This window comes from Magnolia sinica, chromosome 19 (genome assembly GCF_029962835.1).
Source record: "Magnolia sinica isolate HGM2019 chromosome 19, MsV1, whole genome shotgun sequence".
In the NCBI taxonomy this organism is placed as follows: domain Eukaryota; kingdom Viridiplantae; phylum Streptophyta; class Magnoliopsida; order Magnoliales; family Magnoliaceae; genus Magnolia; species Magnolia sinica.
In genome coordinates, this window is record NC_080591.1 from 30994789 (window position 1) to 31016858 (window position 22070).

The 22070-nt window shown below is 41.1% G+C and overlaps 1 protein-coding gene across 4 annotated transcripts; it reads right to left on the bottom strand.

The window, feature by feature from the left end:
* Window positions 1-239: 239 nt before the first annotated feature.
* Window positions 240-21069, bottom strand: LOC131234766 (growth-regulating factor 3). 4 transcript variants are annotated; one of them, XM_058231716.1, is made up of 5 exons: window positions 20901-21069; window positions 20045-20261; window positions 19752-19955; window positions 2812-3124; window positions 240-1235 (listed from the first exon to the last, which is right to left on the bottom strand). In XM_058231716.1, the coding sequence occupies exons 2-5, from the start codon at window positions 20058-20060 to the stop codon at window positions 767-769; spliced, it is 1002 nt and encodes a 333-aa protein (XP_058087699.1). In that variant the 5' UTR covers window positions 20061-20261; window positions 20901-21069; the 3' UTR covers window positions 240-766. The 4 variants fall into 4 exon arrangements, with proteins under 4 accessions (XP_058087699.1, XP_058087697.1, XP_058087696.1 ...); XM_058231714.1 differs by having other exon boundaries at window positions 20045-20258; window positions 20887-21069; XM_058231713.1 differs by having other exon boundaries at window positions 20887-21069.
* Between the last annotated feature and the right edge of the window lie 1001 nt (window positions 21070-22070).

Here is a 22070-nt window from a genome sequence, read left to right on the forward strand (position 1 = left end):
CCATGGATGGACTATGGCCCAAAAATCTCCTCGATGAGGCAATCCTAACCTTCCGATTAGTAGTGTTAGTAAAATGGTTAAGAAACACAAACCAACATCCACATGCAATTGAAGAACACTGATTGTCCATCCATGATTGGGGCCCATCCGATCAACAGCATCAGTCACTGATCCATGGACCCCACCTGTCCAAACCCACAAAAAGGAAAAGCAGAGAAAGGTGGACCAAAAACACAAAAGATAGAATTCCACGCAGATTAGAATAAAAAACAAATCACCACAAATACAAAAGGTCAGAACCCCATTTTACAAAAGACGAGAGGATGAAAATCAGTAAACTTGCCAAACAAAGCAAGAAAAACCACAACAAACGTTCTCGGGTCAAGACTATTATCAGCCTCTTTCGCCATTCCTTTGATGGTGGCGACTAATCCAACCATACAAGTGGCACAAATGCACATCAACATGGACCATCCATTTCATGGGCCCCCTTTTGGGTGGAACATGTCATGAAATCACACTGATTGAATGATCCTTAACAATGCTATCAGCATGAAACTGACAAGTTAATGTTAGATAGTTAAGCTCATCCGATCAGTGTGAATTTTGGGCTACAATACATCCATGATAGGGCCCGCGATATGGACAGTCTGGATTGATGTACATGCAAGCCACACTTACGGTCGACGAATCACTGTCATTTGAGAAATGGCTGACAACACGAATACTGAGCCAAAGTTCTTGAGACTCGAACACAATCAGCAATTCAGGTGCAAATGCTACTGGTCTCAGATATGGAACCATATGGCTTATGCAAGACGCTCGTCGGAGAAGCAGTAGTTGAAGTTGATGAACGGAGCGCCTCTGCGAGTGGGCCCCCCATCGAGGCCTCCTGGTGGGGCCCCCACCTGGCCCAATTCGTACGTCGGTCCCCAGCATTGCTGCTGGCCACGCCCAACTCATTGTCGCCCGTTGATAGCTTCAAGGAGAAATCCGAGGATGCAGAAGATGGATTTCTTGGCATTGAAATAGAGAGGTGAGTGGAAGACATCGCTGAGCTGGCATTGCTGCTGGCAGTGCTGGGATCTTGCTGTGATCTTGGCCAGTCATCGAAGAAATGCCTGAGGACTCGGCCATCGGATTTGCTGCCCCCACTGGACTCTTCACCAGAAATGTCATGCTGGTTGAATTGTTGGTGGTGGGACCCATTTTCTGCTTTGCTGCCATCCGAGGATCTACAGAAAGAAATGGCAAAGAAACAGCATAGTTTTCTGAGAACTGCACAAGATTCACCATAGAAAACAGCAGCAATTCACCGTCCACAGCACATGTGACAATGTGGTACGTGTATATGAGATCCAGGCCATTCAACAGATAGGGCCTGCCATGGACATCTCCTGGCTTGAAAAAATCAGGCCAGCCAACTCAATAGTGTGGATGACATGACACGCTTACGTAAACATGGACTGTCGATTCTTTTCAACCGTCCAATTTTCACACGTGCGGCCCGATTGATGAGTGGATCAGCCTGATCTTTGGGCAGGATATGCTCCCCCTCGACTACCCATCGTTAGTAACGAACTGCTCATCGCCATCAAAGAGTTACTCATTTCCACAACCTAACCACCAGCATTGCAAGGAGCTTTGCTAAGCTCACATGCTTAATGCAGAACATCTACAGGCCACTGCATATGTTAGCATGTCAAGTGGGCACCAGATCCAAGCCATTCATCAAGTGGATCCCACCTTTTAGATGCTCTAGCCCTAGAATAAGGGTAGTATACTTATCATATGGGCCCCAGTTTACGAAACAAATGGACGGCTACTTGGTTCAAAGGTTTGTTAGCCAACCTGATTAGGATGAGGCAGAATCATGTCTGGCCAATATGCATACCTCTGCAGAAATCCAATGAGACCTTCACGCAGTGTGGCCGACATGATGAGTTGACCACATTGATTCTAGGGCAAGATCATCTATACAGCCAGACCGACCTGATGGGTGGTTTGGGTCTTGCATCCATGTGCCGCACTGGCACATAGGTGGGTGGGCTCACACACCTGTGGGTTTGGCAAACCTCCACTCAATGTAACAAAGGCAGCAAAAACCAATGTTGATATAATGAAAAAGGAAAACAGTAAGACCACGTTACTTAAAAAATAAAAATAATTTTGTTTTTAGAAGGCAAAATGTAAAACCACGTTTGGGTGGACAACTGAATGGAATTGAGAACATTAAAGCTTACCTGAGGAAAGGAAAAAAACAAGCATAAACCGATCATCTACAACCAATAGAGCACCAGAACTCAAGATGCCATGCCATCTTTCCCACCAACATGCTACACGTGTAGGACATCCAATACCATGAAAACAGCGGGCCCTACCATGACTATTATCTGACAAAAATCAGGCTGGAGTGCTCATTGGAAGGGCCACACCATTGGAATCAATGGACAACCAACATACATGTGTGGCTCACCTAGTGAATGGATCAGCCTGATTATCAAGAAGGGAAATCATCGTGGTGGGGCCTACCATTTCCATCGTATGGATGCCCTACAAAAGTGGCTATGCTAGTAGCAAAGATGGTACAGCACCACAAACGGTGATGATCGGCTCTCAAAACAATAACAAAGTTTCCTAGCATTTGTAACAAGTAACCCTCAAATTTCAATTGCATTTCAGCTTTTATTTAGGTGAAAGAGATCATTGTAGGGCATCATATATTCGTAAGTAATCAATGAGCAAGCGAGCGAGAGAGAGAGAGAGAGAGAGAGAGAGAGAGAGAGAGAGAGATTTGGATGGGATCAAGACCTTTGGTTGAGATATAGGAGATCATTTGAAGAAGGCGATGGGCCTGAAAGAGTGAAATGGGCCTCTTTAGCTGCTTCCATTGATGGTGCAGACGGGATGGTGTTGTCTTTTAAGCCACTGCTTGCAGCAGTGTGCAGAGTGGGGATTTCCACAGGCTTTCTTGAACGGTTCCGGCCTCGGTGCATGTGGCGCTCGCAGTACTTCTGTCCACTCACCACATCCCTTGAGCACCTCCATTTCTTCCCGTCGGTTCTCCTACATCTCCCTGGCTCTGAGTCCACGACGGTTCTCCCCCAATACCCTGTCTGCAACACTGAGAAGACACATCGGAGATCATAAAGAGAGACCAAACTATAAGATGCATGTATGCAACACTGTCAGCAAGCCAGGCTACATACTACTGTACATGTCACATACACGTATGTCAAAACAGACTGCACAGATCATGAACCCTGTCACGGATTGAGGCTTATCCCAAAATCAGATCAATTGGACAATCTGATTTAGCCCATATCATTTGGACCATTAACTTTTTGTAGACAACCATCTGATGGTCAGCAATGGATGGTTAGGATCATTTGATCATTGTAATCTTCAGGCTATGTTCTGTCCATGATGGGCTCCAAAGCTTGCAATCAGAATTGACATATAGACCACCCATACATAACGGTGGCCAATGGATATTACTGAGAAGAAAACAACATACACCAAGACAAATAGAGCAGGAGAAAAGACATGGGTGGCAGACACATGTACATGATTCATACATTAATCTGGCAGCCCTAAGCTACCATGTATACCCCAAAAAACATTCCGATGGGACAATCCCAACCAGCAAATTGGTGGACTTCTAAATATATCAAATGGGCAGTTAAAAGAGAAGTCTGGCCAGTGGTCTATATTCAATACACAAAAGTCCCCCATTTTGATAACCAAGACCATCCAATCAGTGTGGTTTTCTGAGTTGCCCCATCCATGGCAGGATCAACCAGATAACGGTCCAGATCCCCTACTTGGGAGCCATATTCCGGTGAGCGAACAACTCTTTTCAGCAAGAGCATTGGGTACACGAGAACCACCTACGATTGGGAAAAAAGATACCGAAAGGCAAAAAAGGAAAATAAAGAAGTAAATGAATATGCAAAGCAAATAGATGCACTTATCTACAACTCAATTTAGAAATAATGCCTTCTCACATCACATTCAATGAAAAATTAAAACAAGAACAAAACACTAATCTTCCAAAAACAAAAGAACAAAACACTAATAAAGCTTATGCAAATTCAGTCTTGATTTTCTTTGGGAAAATATTTGAATCGCAACACCAAAATTTCCACAATTTTCTATTTATTTGTGGAGACTATTACATCCTTAATTGTGACATACTGATAACGCCTAAATATTGCATATTTATCCTATCAATTGCATTAGCTTTTCTGGCATTTTAAGTGTTAAATTGATTTAATTATATATGTTTTCTTCATATAAGATGATTTTGGACCTAAAGATGAATATACGCTTAAAAGAATGAATTAAAGCTCAAAAGAATGATTGATGAAGAATTGGAGATTTGAAGGATATTAATAAAGAATTCAAGTGCTAAAGATCCAAGAAAAACAAGGACAAAGGATGGAGAAAAAACTGAAAAATCACAAAATCTATCAACAGAAATAACAAACTGTTCGGTCCTACTTGAGGTTGGTTGGGTCTGACCGAATATGCACAAAGCAGTCCAGCAAGAAATTTTGATTTTCAGAAATAATTCGGCTCAACACTTAGGTCCGACCGAAGCCATGTTCGTTCCGACCGAAGGAGAGTTCGGTCCAACCGAAGGGAGACAGAGACTTTAGATCTATTTTGGTGAAATTCAGTTGCAACTGAAAGAAATTAGGTGCAACTGAAGGAATGTTCGGCTGCAACCGAAGGCTGTCATTGGTGCGACTGAAGCGTAACATAATTGCGTAAAATTGAAGTCGGTTTTAAGTCAGTGTGGACTTTCCCTATTTAAGGGGATGTTCTTAGCTATTTTAAACACGAATTAGGGATTGGGAGAAAGACCTGGGGGTAGTGGAGCTTACATAGAGTCTTCATTCTTCTTCAATCCCTCAAATCTAGTTTTTCTTTTGTTTTTCTTGTAAGATGTTAGCCATTTTAAGCTAATCTCTTAGTTAAGGCTTAGGGATGAAGCTTGTAGTTAATTACAATATTTAGCTTATTTGATTCAATAACAATGGTTTGAATGATTATAGCAGATTGAAATATATTTAGATTTACTTTAAAGTCTTTGAGTTGTTTATTTCTGGATTTGTTATGCGCTATAGGTACAATGAATGCTTTGATTTAACAATTATTTAGCATGAATTAGAGAATGATTCAATCTATATAATTGATTGATCTATTGTCGCCTAAGGGCGCTTTAGATGCTTTCGATTCCCTGCGATTGAGAGCAAGTGCCTCATAAGAGAATCGTTCAATTAAAAACATATTCTTATTAGTGTTTATGATCGGTTTAATAGAATTATCTTCTGATTAGATAGGATGGGACTTCGATTCCAATTGAGTTATATATTGAATCAATGATTAGGATATTGTGATTGCTATGAGTGGATTCATGGATCCTTAAGTCTATTATTGTTTTAAAACCCAGACAAACATTTACTGTCAGATTAGTTCTAAGTTGTGTTATCCATTCCCTGAGGATTCGACCTCAGTCTCACCGAATTATTATTGCATTGCAGCCCTACACTTGGGGTTGTCAACCCTCAGGTTCAATCGCATACCATAAGCCGTTAATTATATCTCTTGAAGAAAACCTCGATTAACAAGGAAAACCAAAAAATCTATCCTACATGAAATGTGCAGTATGTGCACTATGGAAGTGATTGTGCAGCTTTGGAGCATTAAAGTTACGCAGTAGATGAAGATCTTCTAGCTTTCCATGCATCGAATATATTAGAGAGGGGGTTGAAGGATCGTGGAGAGCACCACACTGCTATCACAAGAGAAAGGAATGCAGCCTAGTGGGAAAGATAGTAAGGCCCCGACTAAGGTCATCTAGTTCATGAGTAATCTTTTTGTTGTAGTTCCAGTTGAACCTATCTCAAGGGACTATCGTAGTTTGGTTCATATTTAAAGCAAGTTGAATGCTTAGATGGGACTACACTATGAAGATAAGGACAGTCAAAGATCGTGATTGATTCATGTGCGGGTCCTACAGGTTGAGTAGGATTGAAAGAAGAGCACCAAAAGTTCATTAAATGGGAAACTCATGGTAAAAGCACTGGTTGGTGATGTTGCATATCCTGTGATGGGCCTCAGGAGGACAACAATGTTCTGAACACGGTATCCTTTGAACAGGGTGACTCTATTGCACAACACATTAGTGCATGCAAGAGAGAGAATGCCATGGCATTCATAGTGTCATAGTTTATACATCAATCTCTACATGATGGGCACAACATACGGTTAGACAAGTCGCTAGGTGTAAATTGCAATTTGGATGCCCATGTGTGGGACAAAAGCACCATCATTTGCACATGACTGCTCTTCAGAGCCATGCACAACTTCTACAAAACAATAGCTGAATGCGGGTAGTGTTTGAAGTATCGGTATCACACTCTTGGGGATATGAAAACATCTGGAAATTGACAATAAGGCTGTATTACTAAGTGATCACTATAAAGATCTTGTGAGAATCTAGCTGACCCTTTAATAATACAGTTCCTGCAAGCTACACACAAATAAGAGAGATAGTGCGGACTAATCATAGGAAGGAATTGAAAGGACAAAAATACCTTTGGGAGAAATCAAAGCATACCTCTCTTTGTATTATTATTGCAGGGATAAAATTGTCCAAATGTTACTCATGGCAACTGGCTTTTTGCGGGTGAAATCTAAACCTTATGTTGGACACCAGCCACATTTTCCAGCTTCAAAATACACCTAACTTCATTTAAAATGTCTTCCCATGACATTTCAATATTCAAAATTCTACACCATAGGGAAACTAATTGCAAGGGTAAAATTGACCAAGCTTTGCTCGTTCCAACCTTATTTGATCGCGGATATTTTGCATTTTACTCCCCATGGAATCCTCTCACATCACTTCCAACAACCACCAAGCATATAATCGTCAGACGTGGGCGGGGCATATAAGAGCAATGTAAAACTCTATTGTGCAAAGATAAACCACTCCCTCATGTATTGTCATTTCAAGGAATGATAAATATTCAGCTTCGTTTTTTTCCCAAATTTCGTGCAAGTGCCACACTATTTAGTGCAATTATTTGCCCCGATCTTGCCATTTTGTTAGCCATCAAGTGTCAAATAGCCAATCCGATGTAATCATGTGTGCCGTATCACCGAGAAGTAAGGACTGCGAGGTGACTAACTGCCACACCAAACAATTAAGTTCTACAAGGGTAACTAAGTGCCCATCCCATGTGATCATGGTATACAAACAAGCATCGTAATCATATTACAAATCATATTCATCAAGCATGAAAACGTGCATCCCGAACAAGAAAACAAAGATACCGATTATTGCCAAATGAAATGTTTTCAATACATGCCAAGATTTCTATTACAATTTACAAATGATAAATTGTGCATCCTGAACAAGAAAACAATGAAAAGGGCTGGCTACTACAAGCATTTGTTGCATAAGGCCCTCATTTCAACTTCCAGTTGCCTTACTTTAGCATCTGCTTGCTCCCAAGCAGCCCAGGTCAGTGTTGGAAAGCATTGCTTCTGCAGAAGCTACCTCCTTGGCCGTCGCTTCTTCCTCAACCTTTGCCACCTAAAGCATCTTCAAGATCATGAACCTTGGCCTCCACGGCCACATGAAGTTTCATGTCTTCTACCACTCAACTAAATGAAAGACATGTTGATACCTATTCTATGTTTGCGCGCTCATGGCTTTATGGGCAGCTTCAAGCATTGGCAACCTAGTGAGGACACCTCCAACTAGGGGTGTACACGAACTGAGCTAGCTTGGTTAGCTCACTCGACTCGACTCGACTCGAAAAAGCTCGATTCGACTCAGTTCGAAGCGGAGTTCGAGCCGAGTCGAGCTGATTTTTTTAGCTCAAAAATGAGTTCGAGCTAGCCCCAGCTCGACTAGACTCGAATCAAATCCAACTCGGATCGAACCAGTTCGGTGACTCGGTTACTTTGATATTGATGTTGCTCACCAAGTGTTTGATGAAATGACTCAACGAAGTGTGGCTGGTGGCAAGGAAGGTATGTACATGAAATAAATACCCTTTTTTCTTGGTTTTTATGTTGCTTAGAAGGTGTTTGATAAAATACCTTGAAAACCATTGTTGTTATTTCCTATACAGTGGGATTTTGAAGGTGTAGTTCAGGTGTTTTTGGAAATGCTACACGACAAACTCAACTTGATCTTGGCTTGAACTTGGCTTGAACTAGTCCGAGCTGTTGACCGAACCGAGCTGAGCTGGCCAATCAGGCTCGAGGACCGAGCAGATTTCGAGCTGAGGTCAGCTAGTGGCCGATCCGAGTCGAGCTGAGGCCAGCTCGACTCGGTTCGACTCAATGTACACCCCTACCTCCAACCTCCACCTTCTAAAGCTCAATCACCACCCTCGCGAAGCTGGTGATGGCTTCGTTTAGTTCCAACAAATCTGCCCCAAGGTGACCGTTGACTTCAACATTCGATCCTACTTCAAACGTAGGTCTCCCCACAACGTGACATCTCCAAAAGAAAGCCACATCATAGTAGCCTTGGGAACCCTCTACAGGAATCTCCTGATTAAATGAAAGCTTCAGAAGGAGAGAAGCTTACTACAAGCTTGGCACAGGGTGCGCTTGTCACCTCCTCACCTCTCCATTCCGACGGTAGCCCTGATGCAAGAACCATCTGCTACACCAACCTGTTTCCTTGTGACCTCCGCCTTCGATGTTGAAGCTTACACTAGCTCCCAGGTAGCCAAGGGAACCAATGACTTCAACCATCTTTAGGACCTTACTACCCTTTCGAGGAGTATTAGGCAATGGCTCAGTATGCTACATTGTTGCTGCCTAGTCTCAGCACCTTGTTTCTGAGTCACATCATCCTTGGCCCATTCTTTAACACTTTGCCCACAAGTCTTGTTGTCTCAGCTTCTTTACTCGGACGGCTCTCCTTGTACTGTCAGAGATTATAAATCTTCGTATGCCTTGCACTTCTCTAAGACAAATGATGAAGACATCATAACACCATTTAGGGTCTACCAGAGGAGGGCCCGTGTGGGCCCAGTGGCCTATTTTGAAGACCCTACAGTAAGAAGATGCATGTGGGTTGTATTCTTGAGGAGTCTGGAGTGTTGGATTGAGTGTTCGCATCGATCAGACTGTTGGATCGCGCACCATTGGCCACGAATAATTTAGGATAGTTTAGATTTTATTTATTTATTATTTATTATTAGAAGAAGAAGAACTTTGTGCTTTCTCTTCTTAATGTGATTTGAAGAATACTTCATCTGATTTGGAGCTTAGGTGTGGTGTGATTCCATTCCCCATTCAATGGAGGTGCGAGGCTTCCCATCTATCATCTTTCTTCTCTCTTCCTTTCTATCCAAAAGAGATATTTTCTCAAAATTTCATCTTTCTTCTTCCCTTCCCATCCAAACCATCATTTTTTTCAACTTTTCAAGTTGATCACTAGGGACCAGAACTCCACGAAACCACAGATGACTTCCATATTCCATTCAAAACATTGACTCGTCGCCTAAATTGCATCGAACAAACCAATGACCTTGAGAATGCCCCTGTACCACTCAGCCTAATGCATCAGTCTCCGTGTCATCAGTTTTATATGCACCCAAGTTTCCATTTAGCCTTTTATTTGTATGTAAACTAACAAGGTCCTTGAATTGTTCCATATCCTTCTTTCCTTCTTATTGTGTTTAAGGACCTGAAGATGGGCAGGACGATTGGTGGAGATCATGAGAGAAATGGTTTGTATTACTTGGAGAGAGAATAAGTAGATGTGGCAATGTTTCCTTCATATTCAGCAATTCAATGTCATCATCATTTGAGACATCCATCTCTCAAAAATCTACAGACTCTCATCCCATCTCTTCCCAAGATGTCAAAGTTGGAGTCTGGGGCATACAAGCTTAGTGGACATCATAGAGTTCATTTTCCGTCTAAAATTGATTCAAGAAGTATGTTCCATTTAAATTGGTCCATAGTGATGTGTGGGGACCGGCTTGTGTCCCAAGTTTGTTAGGTTTTAGATACTTTTTTCTCTTTATTGATGATTACTCTAGGATGACGTGATTATATCTAATAAAGCATAGGTCAGAAGTCTATCATGTATTTCAAAAATTTTATAATGAAATAAAGAATCAATTTGGTGCAAAATTGGGCATATTTAGGTCAAATAATGCCTTGGAATTTGTTTCTAAGGATTTTCAAACATAATTACAAAGTCAGGGCATTATCTACCAGACCTCTTGTACTTATACACCCCAACAAAATAGGGTGGTTGAACACAAGAATAGACATCTGGTGGAAGTGACTCGAGCCTTGTTGCTATGAATGAATGTTCCACAAATCTTCTGAGGTGATGCAGTTATTACTACATGTCTATAAACACTCCACCTCGGGCCGATAAACTTTATTGAACAAAAACCCCAATCCATACCCTTAACCCAATGCCAAATCCCGATCCATAACCTTAACCCTCAGCCAAACCCGAACCCTAGAAACCCTAAAATCCAATTAACCCAGTCACAATAACCAAACAGAACCCTAAAACTGGTTCCAAACCCCAACTTTAGGAAAAACCTAAACTATAGAGTCAACTCACCCAATCAGCCCAAATAGCCTACCCAATCAACTGACCTTGTCGAACTAAGTCCATAAACCCATTTTGGCCCAAGCCCATTCCAAAGCCCAATTCGGGAGGAAGGGAAGACAGCAAAGCAACTTCAGAGGACCAAAACTATTCACATGTACAAAAGGAACCTCCCTCCGAAGCTAAACCAAAAAGGATGAGCGACACCCAGGGTATCGCTCGCTACGTGGCACTGGCCGTACTTTGGCCAGCTACCTACTCGTGTGTTATTGTCCTCCCTGCCTATTTCATGCATGTGCAAAACTTGGCAATTACTCTGATGCCCCTCCCTTAAGGCAAAATTACAACTTATGCCACCCAAACCAATACATGAGATCTTGCCACATGGCAATCTCAAATCTCAACCATCCAAACCCCTCAAGCCTTGTAGGAATTACCAGAAAATTGGGCTGGAGGGCTATTAATACCTCACTTCCCTTCACATTTCAAGTATCCCTCAATCCACAATAATCCAATAGCATCCACAATCAAGCACCCTTACCAATCCAGAAGCACCCTAACCCCCTTAGCCATCCCACACCAAGGAGAGTGAGGGTGAGGAAGAGAGCCTAGCCCAAGTCCAGCCCTAACACTGGCCTCTTGAGTCAACCCAAGTTCAATCCACGCCACTCGATACAATCCTTGCGACACTATCGTCCATCCAACTGTTTTCAACCAAGCTTCATCTAGCCATAGTATTTGCATATCGCAATATTCATCTCATCATTCAACACACTTTACACCAAATTGGCTCGAAAGTATAATATGAGGCTTGCCGATTTAATTGGATCTTGCCCAACAGAAAACCTGTCAATTACTTCACATTTTGTCACAGGCATTGCATACATTCATATATACGAGAACCGAATCCTCACCCTCGAGAACAATCAGATCCTGTGAAGTAGAGACCATACATCTGTATATGTAGGATGGGTGCTTAACACATTCCTTCTCTGTAACCGCAGTCCCTTACTGAGAAATCTCTGATCATAGAACCAAAGAGTCATCTTAAGGCAGGAAATCTTTGGATCCCTACCCTAAAGTTTCTATAGGGTCTAACCAACTGTAGAAACGAAAAAATTGGCTAGTGGCGACTCTGGTCAAACATAACCAATCAATCACAATGCAAAGCCCTCAAAAGAGGCAACCCGTGGAGAAAGCGGCCTTGAGTCGATTCCGGCCCGGGATCCCAGCGTCCACAATGTTATTTGATCAATAGGATGCCTTCATCAGTTTTAGAAGGCAAAACACCATTTTTTATGTTGTTTTTTGATCAATCACCTTTTCTTATTTCTCCAAAAGTGTTTGAATGTACTTGCTTTGCTCATATATTTGGATCAAGTCAAGATAAACTCTACCTCATTCAGCTAAGTATATTTTTCTAAGATATTCACATACACAAAAGGATTAACGATGTTGTTCCTCAACTCTTAAGAAGCATTTTGTGATTGTTGATGTAACATTCTTTAAAGATGTTTCGTTCTACGTTAAAGATGATTGTATTATCGACGCCAAATCTATGGAAGCTCCCTTGCCAAAGGTATTTCCTTCAGAATTTGATGTTGAGATACCTTCGTCACCTCAAAAAGATTTCACATAGACTTATTATAGAAAAAAGGAGAAAAGACCAAGCATTACAGACAATTCATCTTCAATCCACACAGTCAGCTACTGCTCTTACTGAGGTTCTCAGTTCTTCTGAGTCTCCTGAGGTTGCAAATGATCTTCATATTGCAGTCTTGAAAGGTAAACGTTCTTGTGTTACTCATCCTATTTCCAACTTTGTCATTTTTACCCATCTCTCCACAAATTATCATAAGTTTTGCCCCTACCTTGTCTGTTGTATCTATTCCTAAGTCGGTCCAGGAAGCATTGTCCAATGAAAATTGGAAATGAGCTATGGATGAAGAGATGAAAGCCATGTGCTCTAATAATACTTGGAAGTTGACTGATCTTCCTACAAGTAAGACTCCAATCAAGTGTAGATGGGTGTACGCAATTAAGTTCCTACCAGATGGGTCAATTGATCGTTATAAAGCCAAGCTGGTTGCTAAGGGATATACTCAGATTTATGGGTAGATTATGTGGATACATTTTCCCTAATGGCTAAGCTTAATTATGTTCTGGTGGTTATATCACTCGATGCGAATCATGATTGGCTTCTCTTTCAGTTGGGATGTGAAGAATGCATTTTTGCATGGAGACCTACATGAAAGACCCTGGAGGCATCTCTTCAAACTTAGTTTCAAATCAAAGATCTTGGTCTTCGTAGATATTTTCTGGGCATTGAAGTGACAAGATCGAAAGTTGGAATAAATCTATGTCAAAGAAAATATACTTGTGACCTATTAAAAGAGATAGGGATGTTGGAAGCCAAACCGGTTGGTACTCCAATGGACCCTTATCTCAAACTAAAAGCTGAAGAAGGAGAATTGTTAGAAGACCCTGGTATGTACAGGAGACTTGTTGGAAAACTCATCTATTTGACTATCACCAGGCCTAATATTGCCCTTTCAGTTAGTGTGGTGAGTCAGTTTATGCAAAGTTCGAGGACACCACACCTAGCAACAATTATGAAGAGTTATGAGGATCCTCTAGTATTTGAAATGTTTCCCTAGCAATGTTGTAAAATCGCATAAGCCATTAGCTTGGGTTGATCACTTATTCCATCGCATAATCACATAAACGATCAATCAGGTTGATGATTTTATTTTTCTTTTTTGAAAATTTTAAAAAATAATAATAATAATTAAAAATGGTTAAAAAAATAGAAGAAAAATATTCTAAAAAATTTAAAAAAAAACTATGAATAATTACTACAAGTGATTGGGTTGGGTTTATTTACCTATTTCATTGTGGTTCGACTATTAAGCCATCTATATGTTGAGTTATATTATATATAACAATACGAATTTAAATAATCAACAAGTTACACTAAGAAAGAATTAATTATTGAAAACAACAAATATAACAATTGTATTGATAACTTGAATCTTGATGGGTTGATGCACGCAATACAAGTTGGAACTTACAACTTACTACGATCTACAAGAAACTTGATTGTTGGCCATAGAGCTGAACACGAGTCGAGCTAGCTCGAGAAACTCGCTCGAATCGACTCAGTTGAGCTCAATCTGACTCGACTTGCAATATGGTTCAGGTCAGGCCGAGCGCCAAAAAAATTGAGTCAAGTTCGAGCTTGGTCAGGCTTGAATCAACCCGACTCGAAACAAAGCTCGAACCCGACTCAAACTTGACTCGCTCAAAAGTAAAATGTAAAAACCCTAAACCCAACCCTATCTGGCTACCCTTCACTTTCCCTCTTTTCTTTTTCGTTTTACCCTATTCGAGCACGAGCAAGCGGCAGACTGGTAGACCTCACCACCCGACGAGCCGAGCGGACTGATGAGAGCAACCCCACCTCTCCCTCTACTCTCTACTCTCCTTCAATCCTTCAAGCCAGATAACATTTCTGATTTTTTTTCTTTGCATGATACAATCGAGTTGGGTTAGGGTTTGGGTTGTCGGGTGGGGTCAGCATCAGGTTGAGTCAAGGTTTGGGTTGGGTTGCGTCGGGTTGTGTCAGCGTCTGGTTTGGGTTAGGTTATGGTTGGGTTGCGTCGGGTAGGGTCAGCGTCGAGTTGGGTCAGGGTTTGGGTTGGGTCAACGTCGGGTTGGGTCAAGGTTTGGGTTGGGCTAGGGTCGGGTTGGGTCATGGTTGGGTTGTGTTGGGTTGGGTCAGGGTCAAGTTGGGTCAGGGTTGGGTTGCGTCGGGTTGGGGCAGTGTCGGGTTGGGTTACTTATTGATTTGTGTTTTATTAAAGTAATTTACTTCGATATGATTCTTGATTACTTAATAGTTGAATTTGAATTCTTGATTACGTGAGAAATACTAAACTTGTGTAGACTTGAATTTAATTCTAATTTACTTCAAGTAATTAATTTTTGTTTTATTAAAGTAATTTACTTGGATATGATTCTTGATTACTTGAATTTGAATTCTTGATTACTTGAGAAACTCTAAACTTGTGTAGACTTGTGTTTGATTACTTGAATTTGATTTATGCTTAATTCAAGTATTCAACTACAAATCATATATTAAATATATGCTTTATAGTTGTATACTTCAATTAAACACATATCAATTAGTTTTAGAGCGACTGCACTTGACACTTAACACACTTGGTAGATGAATTTAATAATCTACTTATCCGTTTAAGAATTCATATATAATAAATTGTATTCTAATCAATTATTGGTTTGATATTCTTTATATATATGAATTCTTAAATTGTCCAAGTTGGACAGTTTGGTAATTGGATTCGGACCGAGTCGAGCAGGTTTTTAGAGCTCGAAAAAATTTCAAATCGAGTTCGAGCTTGCCGGAGCTCGACTCGACTCGGAACAAATCAACTCGGTGACTCGATTATTTTGATATTGATGCTGCTCGACAAGTGTTTGATGAAATAACTCAATGAAGTGTTGTTTCAGGTGCATACATTCTTCGAGGGATCGGTTGGTGCCGAGGAAGGAATGGATATGAAAAAAAAAAAAACCTTTACATTATAAGACTGCCCTCATATATTGATTTTGATGCAGCTCGCCGAGTGTTTGATGAAATATCTATAAAGTGTTGTTTTGCATTCTATGAGAAATTGAAGATGCACTCTATATGTTTGAGAAAATGTCGCACAGGCTCGAACTCAGCTCGAACTAGCCCGAGCTACTGACTGAACCAAGTTAAGCTAGCCAGTCAAGCTCGAGGACCGAGCTGAGCCAAGTTCGAGCTAGGGTTAGCTACTGGCCAACCCAAGCCGAGATGTGCCAAGCTCGACTTGGTTCGACTCATGTACAACTCTAGATATAAGGCCCATCTAGTTGTGAAAGGTACAGCATTGACTATAAGGAGACTTCCACTAGTGGCAATGACAAACTCTATACGAGTTCTCTTATCTATGGGTGTAAATTTGACATAGCCACTTTATTGGTTGGATGTGAAGAATGCCTTTCTTCACGGTGATCCGAAGGTATACATGAGGATACCTCCAAGATTTCAGTATCCTAATACCCAAGGAATGGTTTGCGAGCTGAAGAAGTCCTTATATGGTCTCAAACAGTCACCCGGAGCCTGGTTTAAGAACTTCACTAATGCATTAAAAAGGGTTGGCTACTCACAAAGTCAAGCATATCATACTTTATTCATTAGGCGATCCAAGGGGAAGACAGCGGCTCTCATTGTTTATGTAGATGATATGGTGTAACTAGGGATGAGGAGATTCTGAAACCCAAGAGACAAATGAGTTTAAGATTAAGGATCCAAGCAAACTAAAGTATTTTCTTGGGATAGAGGTGGCATGTTCAAAGCGGGGCATCTTCATCCCTCAAAGAAAGTACATCCTAGACCTTCTAAAAGAAACAAATAACCTTGAAGCAAAGCCAACAGATACTCTAATTGAACAAAATTAAAGATTGAATGATGAGAATGGTCAACAATTAATTAATGCAAGGCAATTTCAGAATCTCTTACTTGGCCAGATATTGCTAATGTAGTGAGTGTTGTTAGTCAGTTCATGCATACTCCAAAGACTACACACTTATAGGCAGCTCATCAGATTCTTAGATATCTGAAATCATCTCCTAGAAGAGGAATTTTGTTAGCTAGACAAGGTCACCTAAGGGTCAAAGCTTGTACCGATGCAGATTGGACAGGTTAAGTTACTGATAGGCGTTCAACTTCTGGGTATTGTTCCTTAGTTGAGGAGAACTTAGTCACTTGGAGGAGTAATAAACAGTCTGTTGTGGTTAGATCTAGTGCAAAAACAAAATTCATATCCATAGTTCACAGTGCATGTGAGCTATTATGGCTTAGGTCTCTGTTTTAAAAGTTGGGATACAACGCTCCAAGACCAATGAGTCTATACTATGACAATAAGGCTGCCAAAAGTGTTGCTCATAATCCTGTCCAGCATGACTGCACTAAGCACATAGAGGTGGATTGATATTTCATACAGGAGAAGCTACGGACTGGATGAATTTGTACTGCTTACATTTCTACACAACTTCAGTTGGCAAACATTCTTACTAAAGGAGTTTGCAAAGCTAGATTGCCAGAAAATTTTAACCAAGTTAGGAATGGATAAATATTTTTGCACCAACTTGAGGTGAGTGTTGATTGTTGAGAAGTATGGGTATTTTGGGTATATTTGGTGAAGTTAGTACATATACATGTATATGAGGGGGAATATCCTTGTAGTTAGGGGTACTTCTGTCTTTCTCTTACGATTAGACACTAATAAAATAAGGGGGAGAATCATGAGAGAGTATTCGTGTTCTCACCTCCTTATTCTCCTCTTTTTCTTTCTTTCTTCTTCTTGTTCTTTCATTCTTTCATAGGTTTTAATCTTTCAACTCCCACAATGACCATTTGGGATGTTTGATTGAACTCCTAGTGGTCCCGCACTAACTATCAAGGCAATTCATGTTGACCCCTGTTTTATCCAACAGAATAACTACGTGTTGTTTCTATCTGAGATCTTCTTAACACATTCAAGCAATGCAGACATGCTGCTAGATTTTTTGAGCTTCTTGAGCTATACAGGACATGAACATTAAGGCCATCAGGTTCTTGAAGTGCTAGAATAACTGAGCCTAATCGTTGATCTAGACACTCTGAAGGGCAAGGACCATGGATTAGGATTTATTGCATTAGCTATTGTATAGCATGTGACAAACTAGTTTTCTCGGTTTTGACCTTGTAATCAAGCCTTCAAGAAACTCAAGCTTAACTCAAAGTAGCACATATAACAAAGGCCCCGTTTGACGTGCATCATACCACTATACGAATAGTGTTGCCTGGATAAAATTATTTAGTTAGGATTGAAGTTATGGTAATAAAATAGAAGTTACCATGAGAATGGATATATTGTGTTTAGAAAAAATGATAAAATACATGTGAGGGGTGAGTTCGATTGTTACGTCATGCTCCTTCCGTAGTTGACTCAGCAATCTGGATGGTCTAGATATTCTGAAAACCGTCACACATGTACAAATTTCCCAATGCATGTGTATCAACGACGATAGTCTACCAGATTTCTTTAGTCCCCTTCCCTTTTCAAAAAGTCAGACAGACAGCCAAAGTTATCGCAAGTGTGACGAAGGGTTGGGGGGTGTGCCTACCCACGAAGGTGGGGTTAACAGCCTATTTACATAAGATCCACACCATCCATCAGATGCAACAACCCATGTTTTGCCATGATCTCAAAAATTAAACCTATTCAAAACTAACATGGACTAAACACGATTAATGACAGGCATCCCTAGTTCAATTGTTTCCTATGGTGTGGCCCTCATAAGTCTTCAAATGGGCTTGATTTTTAACATTTGGGATAAACAAGAGGCTGCGCACCTGTTGGATGGTTTGGATCTGATCCAGCTTTCCTCCCTCCACGCAACCATGCAATACATGCTCTCTCTTTTATCAAAATAGTTGGATTTTGGTTTTTTCTAGGAATCCAACTATTTGCATAACATGGGAATTAACACTAATAAATAAATTTAAAAAAATATAGTGAATACCATTATTTTGATACCTACATTACCAGCATACCGAATTTAAGCACCAAACGCGAGATTTTCTATCATATAACACTATATATTTATACTAAAAGATATGAGACACCCAATTGGGCCTAAGCTCTTATTTACAATGTAAGTATTGTAAGATCCTGCCAATTGGATGGTTTGCCAATCCAAAGATTCTAGACATTTGGAATTATCCATCAATGATGCAGACCGTCGATCAGATGAACAGACTGATGCCGTTAAGATCTTCTTTGGAATATCCTATCCTTTCACCATTGAACTATTTTCAGTTGATGTGAACTGTCACTATTATTCCTCCTTAACCATCTATTTGTAGGCCGTTGAGCAAAGGGATTAGAGTTTTTCATCTGGATTTCTAGGCATCACAGTGGGGCCAACAAATCAATGGCTTGGATCACCAAACCATGGTCCCAAATGTAGCAAATCTGACTGCAATTTCTGCTGCATATGCTACCATGTCATCAAACCACTTCAATTGACTTTCTAATATATGATGCAGCAAAAACACCAAGTAAAAATGAAAGAAGTGAAACAAAAATAAATAAATAGAATAAAATAAAACATCCAAAATGCATATGGAATAAGCTAAAGGAGTGCCCCACCATGATGGGCACCTAGATAAAAAATATATATATCAAGCCAATCCAATCATCAAGTGGGACCCACCCTAGAAACAGGGCACAACTGCCCAAAACCCCCCATATTCAAGTGGTATTTGTGTGGTATGTGTATCATCCAAACCATCCAATCCAATCATCAGGTGGGACCAGCACTAAGAACAGGCACAACCGCCGCCCTAGAAGCAGGCAAGAACCGCCCAAAAACTCCCCATAATCAAGTGGGGTCTGTGTGGTATGTGCATCAATCCAAACCGTCCAAAAGGCGTGTCCCACCAAGAAAATCCAAAGTGCCAAAAATCAAGTCTATCAAATCATCCAGTAGGCAGTTTCAGCGGTGGTCCATTGGTTTCTATGGAGTGGCCCACCCAATGATTGGCTTGGCCTGATTTTTGGGGTGCCTGATCTTCATATGGGGCAAACCTGTTGGACGGGTTGGATGTGATACACACAAGACGTGGGCCGCACAATGGAGTTGACCACGTGTATATGCTCACCTGGCGCAGAAATCAGGCCAATCCAACCATCAGGGGGCCACGCGTGATTTTGGAGGTGTTTGGACGGTTCTCCATTGTTTTCTATTGTGTGGCCCACCTAATAATTGGTTTGGCCTGATTTTTGCGCTGGGTGATCTTCATGGAAGGGCAATTCTGTTGGACGGGTTGGATGTCATACACACAGATGGAGCGGACCCTACAACATCAACAGGACAAAAAATTATATAATTCCAGATAATTACAAAAATCCATCCAACCCATCAACAGTAACAACATAAAAAATCAAATTAAAAAAATTAAAAAAAAAAAAAGATAAAGAATCCCATTCAAAAGAGAGAGAGAGAGAGAGAGAGAGAGAGAGAGAGAGAGAGAGAGACTCACTAGGTGGTGGGTAATGGTGATACTGCGGATGAAGAGGAAGATTGTGATGGTGATGATAGAAAGCAGGTGAATTGAGCAGACTCTTCCTAACTAGCAGAACAAGATCCAAAGGAACAGAAGCCCCAGCTAACATATACTTGAAAATCAATGCCTGCAGCTCCAGTTCCTGCCACTGAGCTAAGCTGAAAAACCCACCTCCCATCCCTTCAAATTTTCATAAACAAACACATCCCATCAAAGGAAATAAATCAAACACCTTAAAAGCTGCAGGTTAAAAAAGCGAAGATATTTACTGGGAAATCTTGTCATGGTTGGATCTGGAAATGGAGAAAGACTGCTGCTGTTCTTGCTGCTGTTTGGCTGTTGTACAGACAATGAAAGACCACCACCAACAGCAGCAGTAGTAGTAGCAGGCTCAAATGGCTGGTTTTGGCCATGGAAGAGGAGCTTCGGAATCTTTGCAGAAGGTGACTGATCTGGTTGGGGATGTGGGTTTCTCCATTGCTGCTGCTGCATGTAATCCATAGAGGAAACCAAAAAATCTAATGAGATAGATTTGAAATGGGTGTCTTTTCTTCAGATTCTTGATTTTATTAGCCTTTTTTTTTTTTTTTGTGGGGGTGGCGACTTTTGGGGTTGATGGGTGGGGGTCTTTTAGCAATTCTTGGGGACTGGTTTCTGAATGATCTAAAACATATTTGAAATAGCTTGTCTTTATATTCTTGACATTTCCCCCCTCTTTTTGGTTATGTTGGCCCTTTTGGGTTTGTGTGTCGCGGTTTCTAGAAGTGGGCTGTCTTTAGAATCTTGATATTTCTCTCTTTTTTTGGGTGTGTTGGCCCTTTTGGTTTTGGTGGGTGGGGGGTGTTCTAGCAAGTTTTTAAGGTGGTTTTGGGGTGATATTAGAGAGATCTGAAATGGGCGATCTTTAGAAAATCTTCCCCTCTTTTTTGAGTGTTTTGGACCTTTTTGGGGTCATGGGATGGGGTGTTTTAGCAATTCGGGGGTCTTATTTTGTTGGTTTTCTGTTATATGGAAGCCTGCAGGTTTTGTATTTGGGACAATGGCGAGAAAAGACAGTAGAAGCTAAGAGATTGTAAAAAGATATCTCAGATAAAAAGGAAGAGAGAGAGACAGTAGTAGTAGTACTGCTTTCTGTCATCCTACGCTGCTACTGCTGTTTTGCACCAGGAAGGGAAACGTGGAAAGGTTGGTAGTCCTCGGACTACTGAAGTTGACACTGTAGCCGTCCCCAAGTTGGGGTGGACCACCTATTACCGACGGACGCGGATCGACTGGTCACCCCTGCACCAGCCAGCTAGCCAGTGAAAGGAAGAGGATGGGCTAGTGTACCTCACACCAGCTATATAGCTGCCGCATGTACGTGTCGTGCGAAGACGAGCACTGACGAGCTCCAAGTTGTACGAACGGCTCAGATGAGATCAAAGTTACAGCACCGTACGGTGGTGTTTTTATCATATCTACGCCATTTATATATTTCTAGATATCAGTTTAGAGCATTATCCCGAAAAAAAAAAATCATATCAAAAAAACTCAACTGGACTACACCACAAATAACCGCGGAGATGGTGATTTTCACCCTTAAAAAATTCGTACAGCCTACGTAACGTTTACTTTCCATCCGATCCGTTCGCAAGGTCAAAGGACATAAATGAAGAGAAAAAATTTCATATTTACCCAAAGCTTTTGTGTCTGTAAAAAGGGTTTCAATGGCAGACGTTCAATCCCTCGTTACTTTTTTTACAGTGTGGTTCACTTGATACTTAGATTTGTGTTATTTTTTGTCTCAAGCCCTAAGATAGGCTTGTCAAATAAATGGACAGGTTGGATATAACACATTACTCGTGACCAGACCCATGGTATTTGCTGAGGTCGATGCAGCAGCTTTCTAAGCAGTGTGAGGTGCACTAGCCACTCCGCTCCCCCAGTGAAAAGGCACCGTGAGCCCCTTTGTGATATATGTGTTTTATCCGCTGCATCTAAATGCTCAATTAGACAACACTACATGAAAGTGTTAGGATTGGCAATGAAAACTCCTTGAGATCACCAGCCACTTAGCCAGTGAAAAGGCTTTGTGAGCCCACGTGGCAATTTATGCATTTTGCGTCCACTGAGCCAGTCAAAAGGCTTTGTGAGCCCACGTGGCAATTTATGCATTTCACGGTCTTTGTTTTTTCCAAATCATTCTAGGGCCAATACACCTGGAGTTGGGCACAATCCAATCCGATCCGACCGATCTGGCTTGTTTCGATTGATTGGACCCGGTTTAATTCGAATCGAAGGTCAGGATCGGTTTGA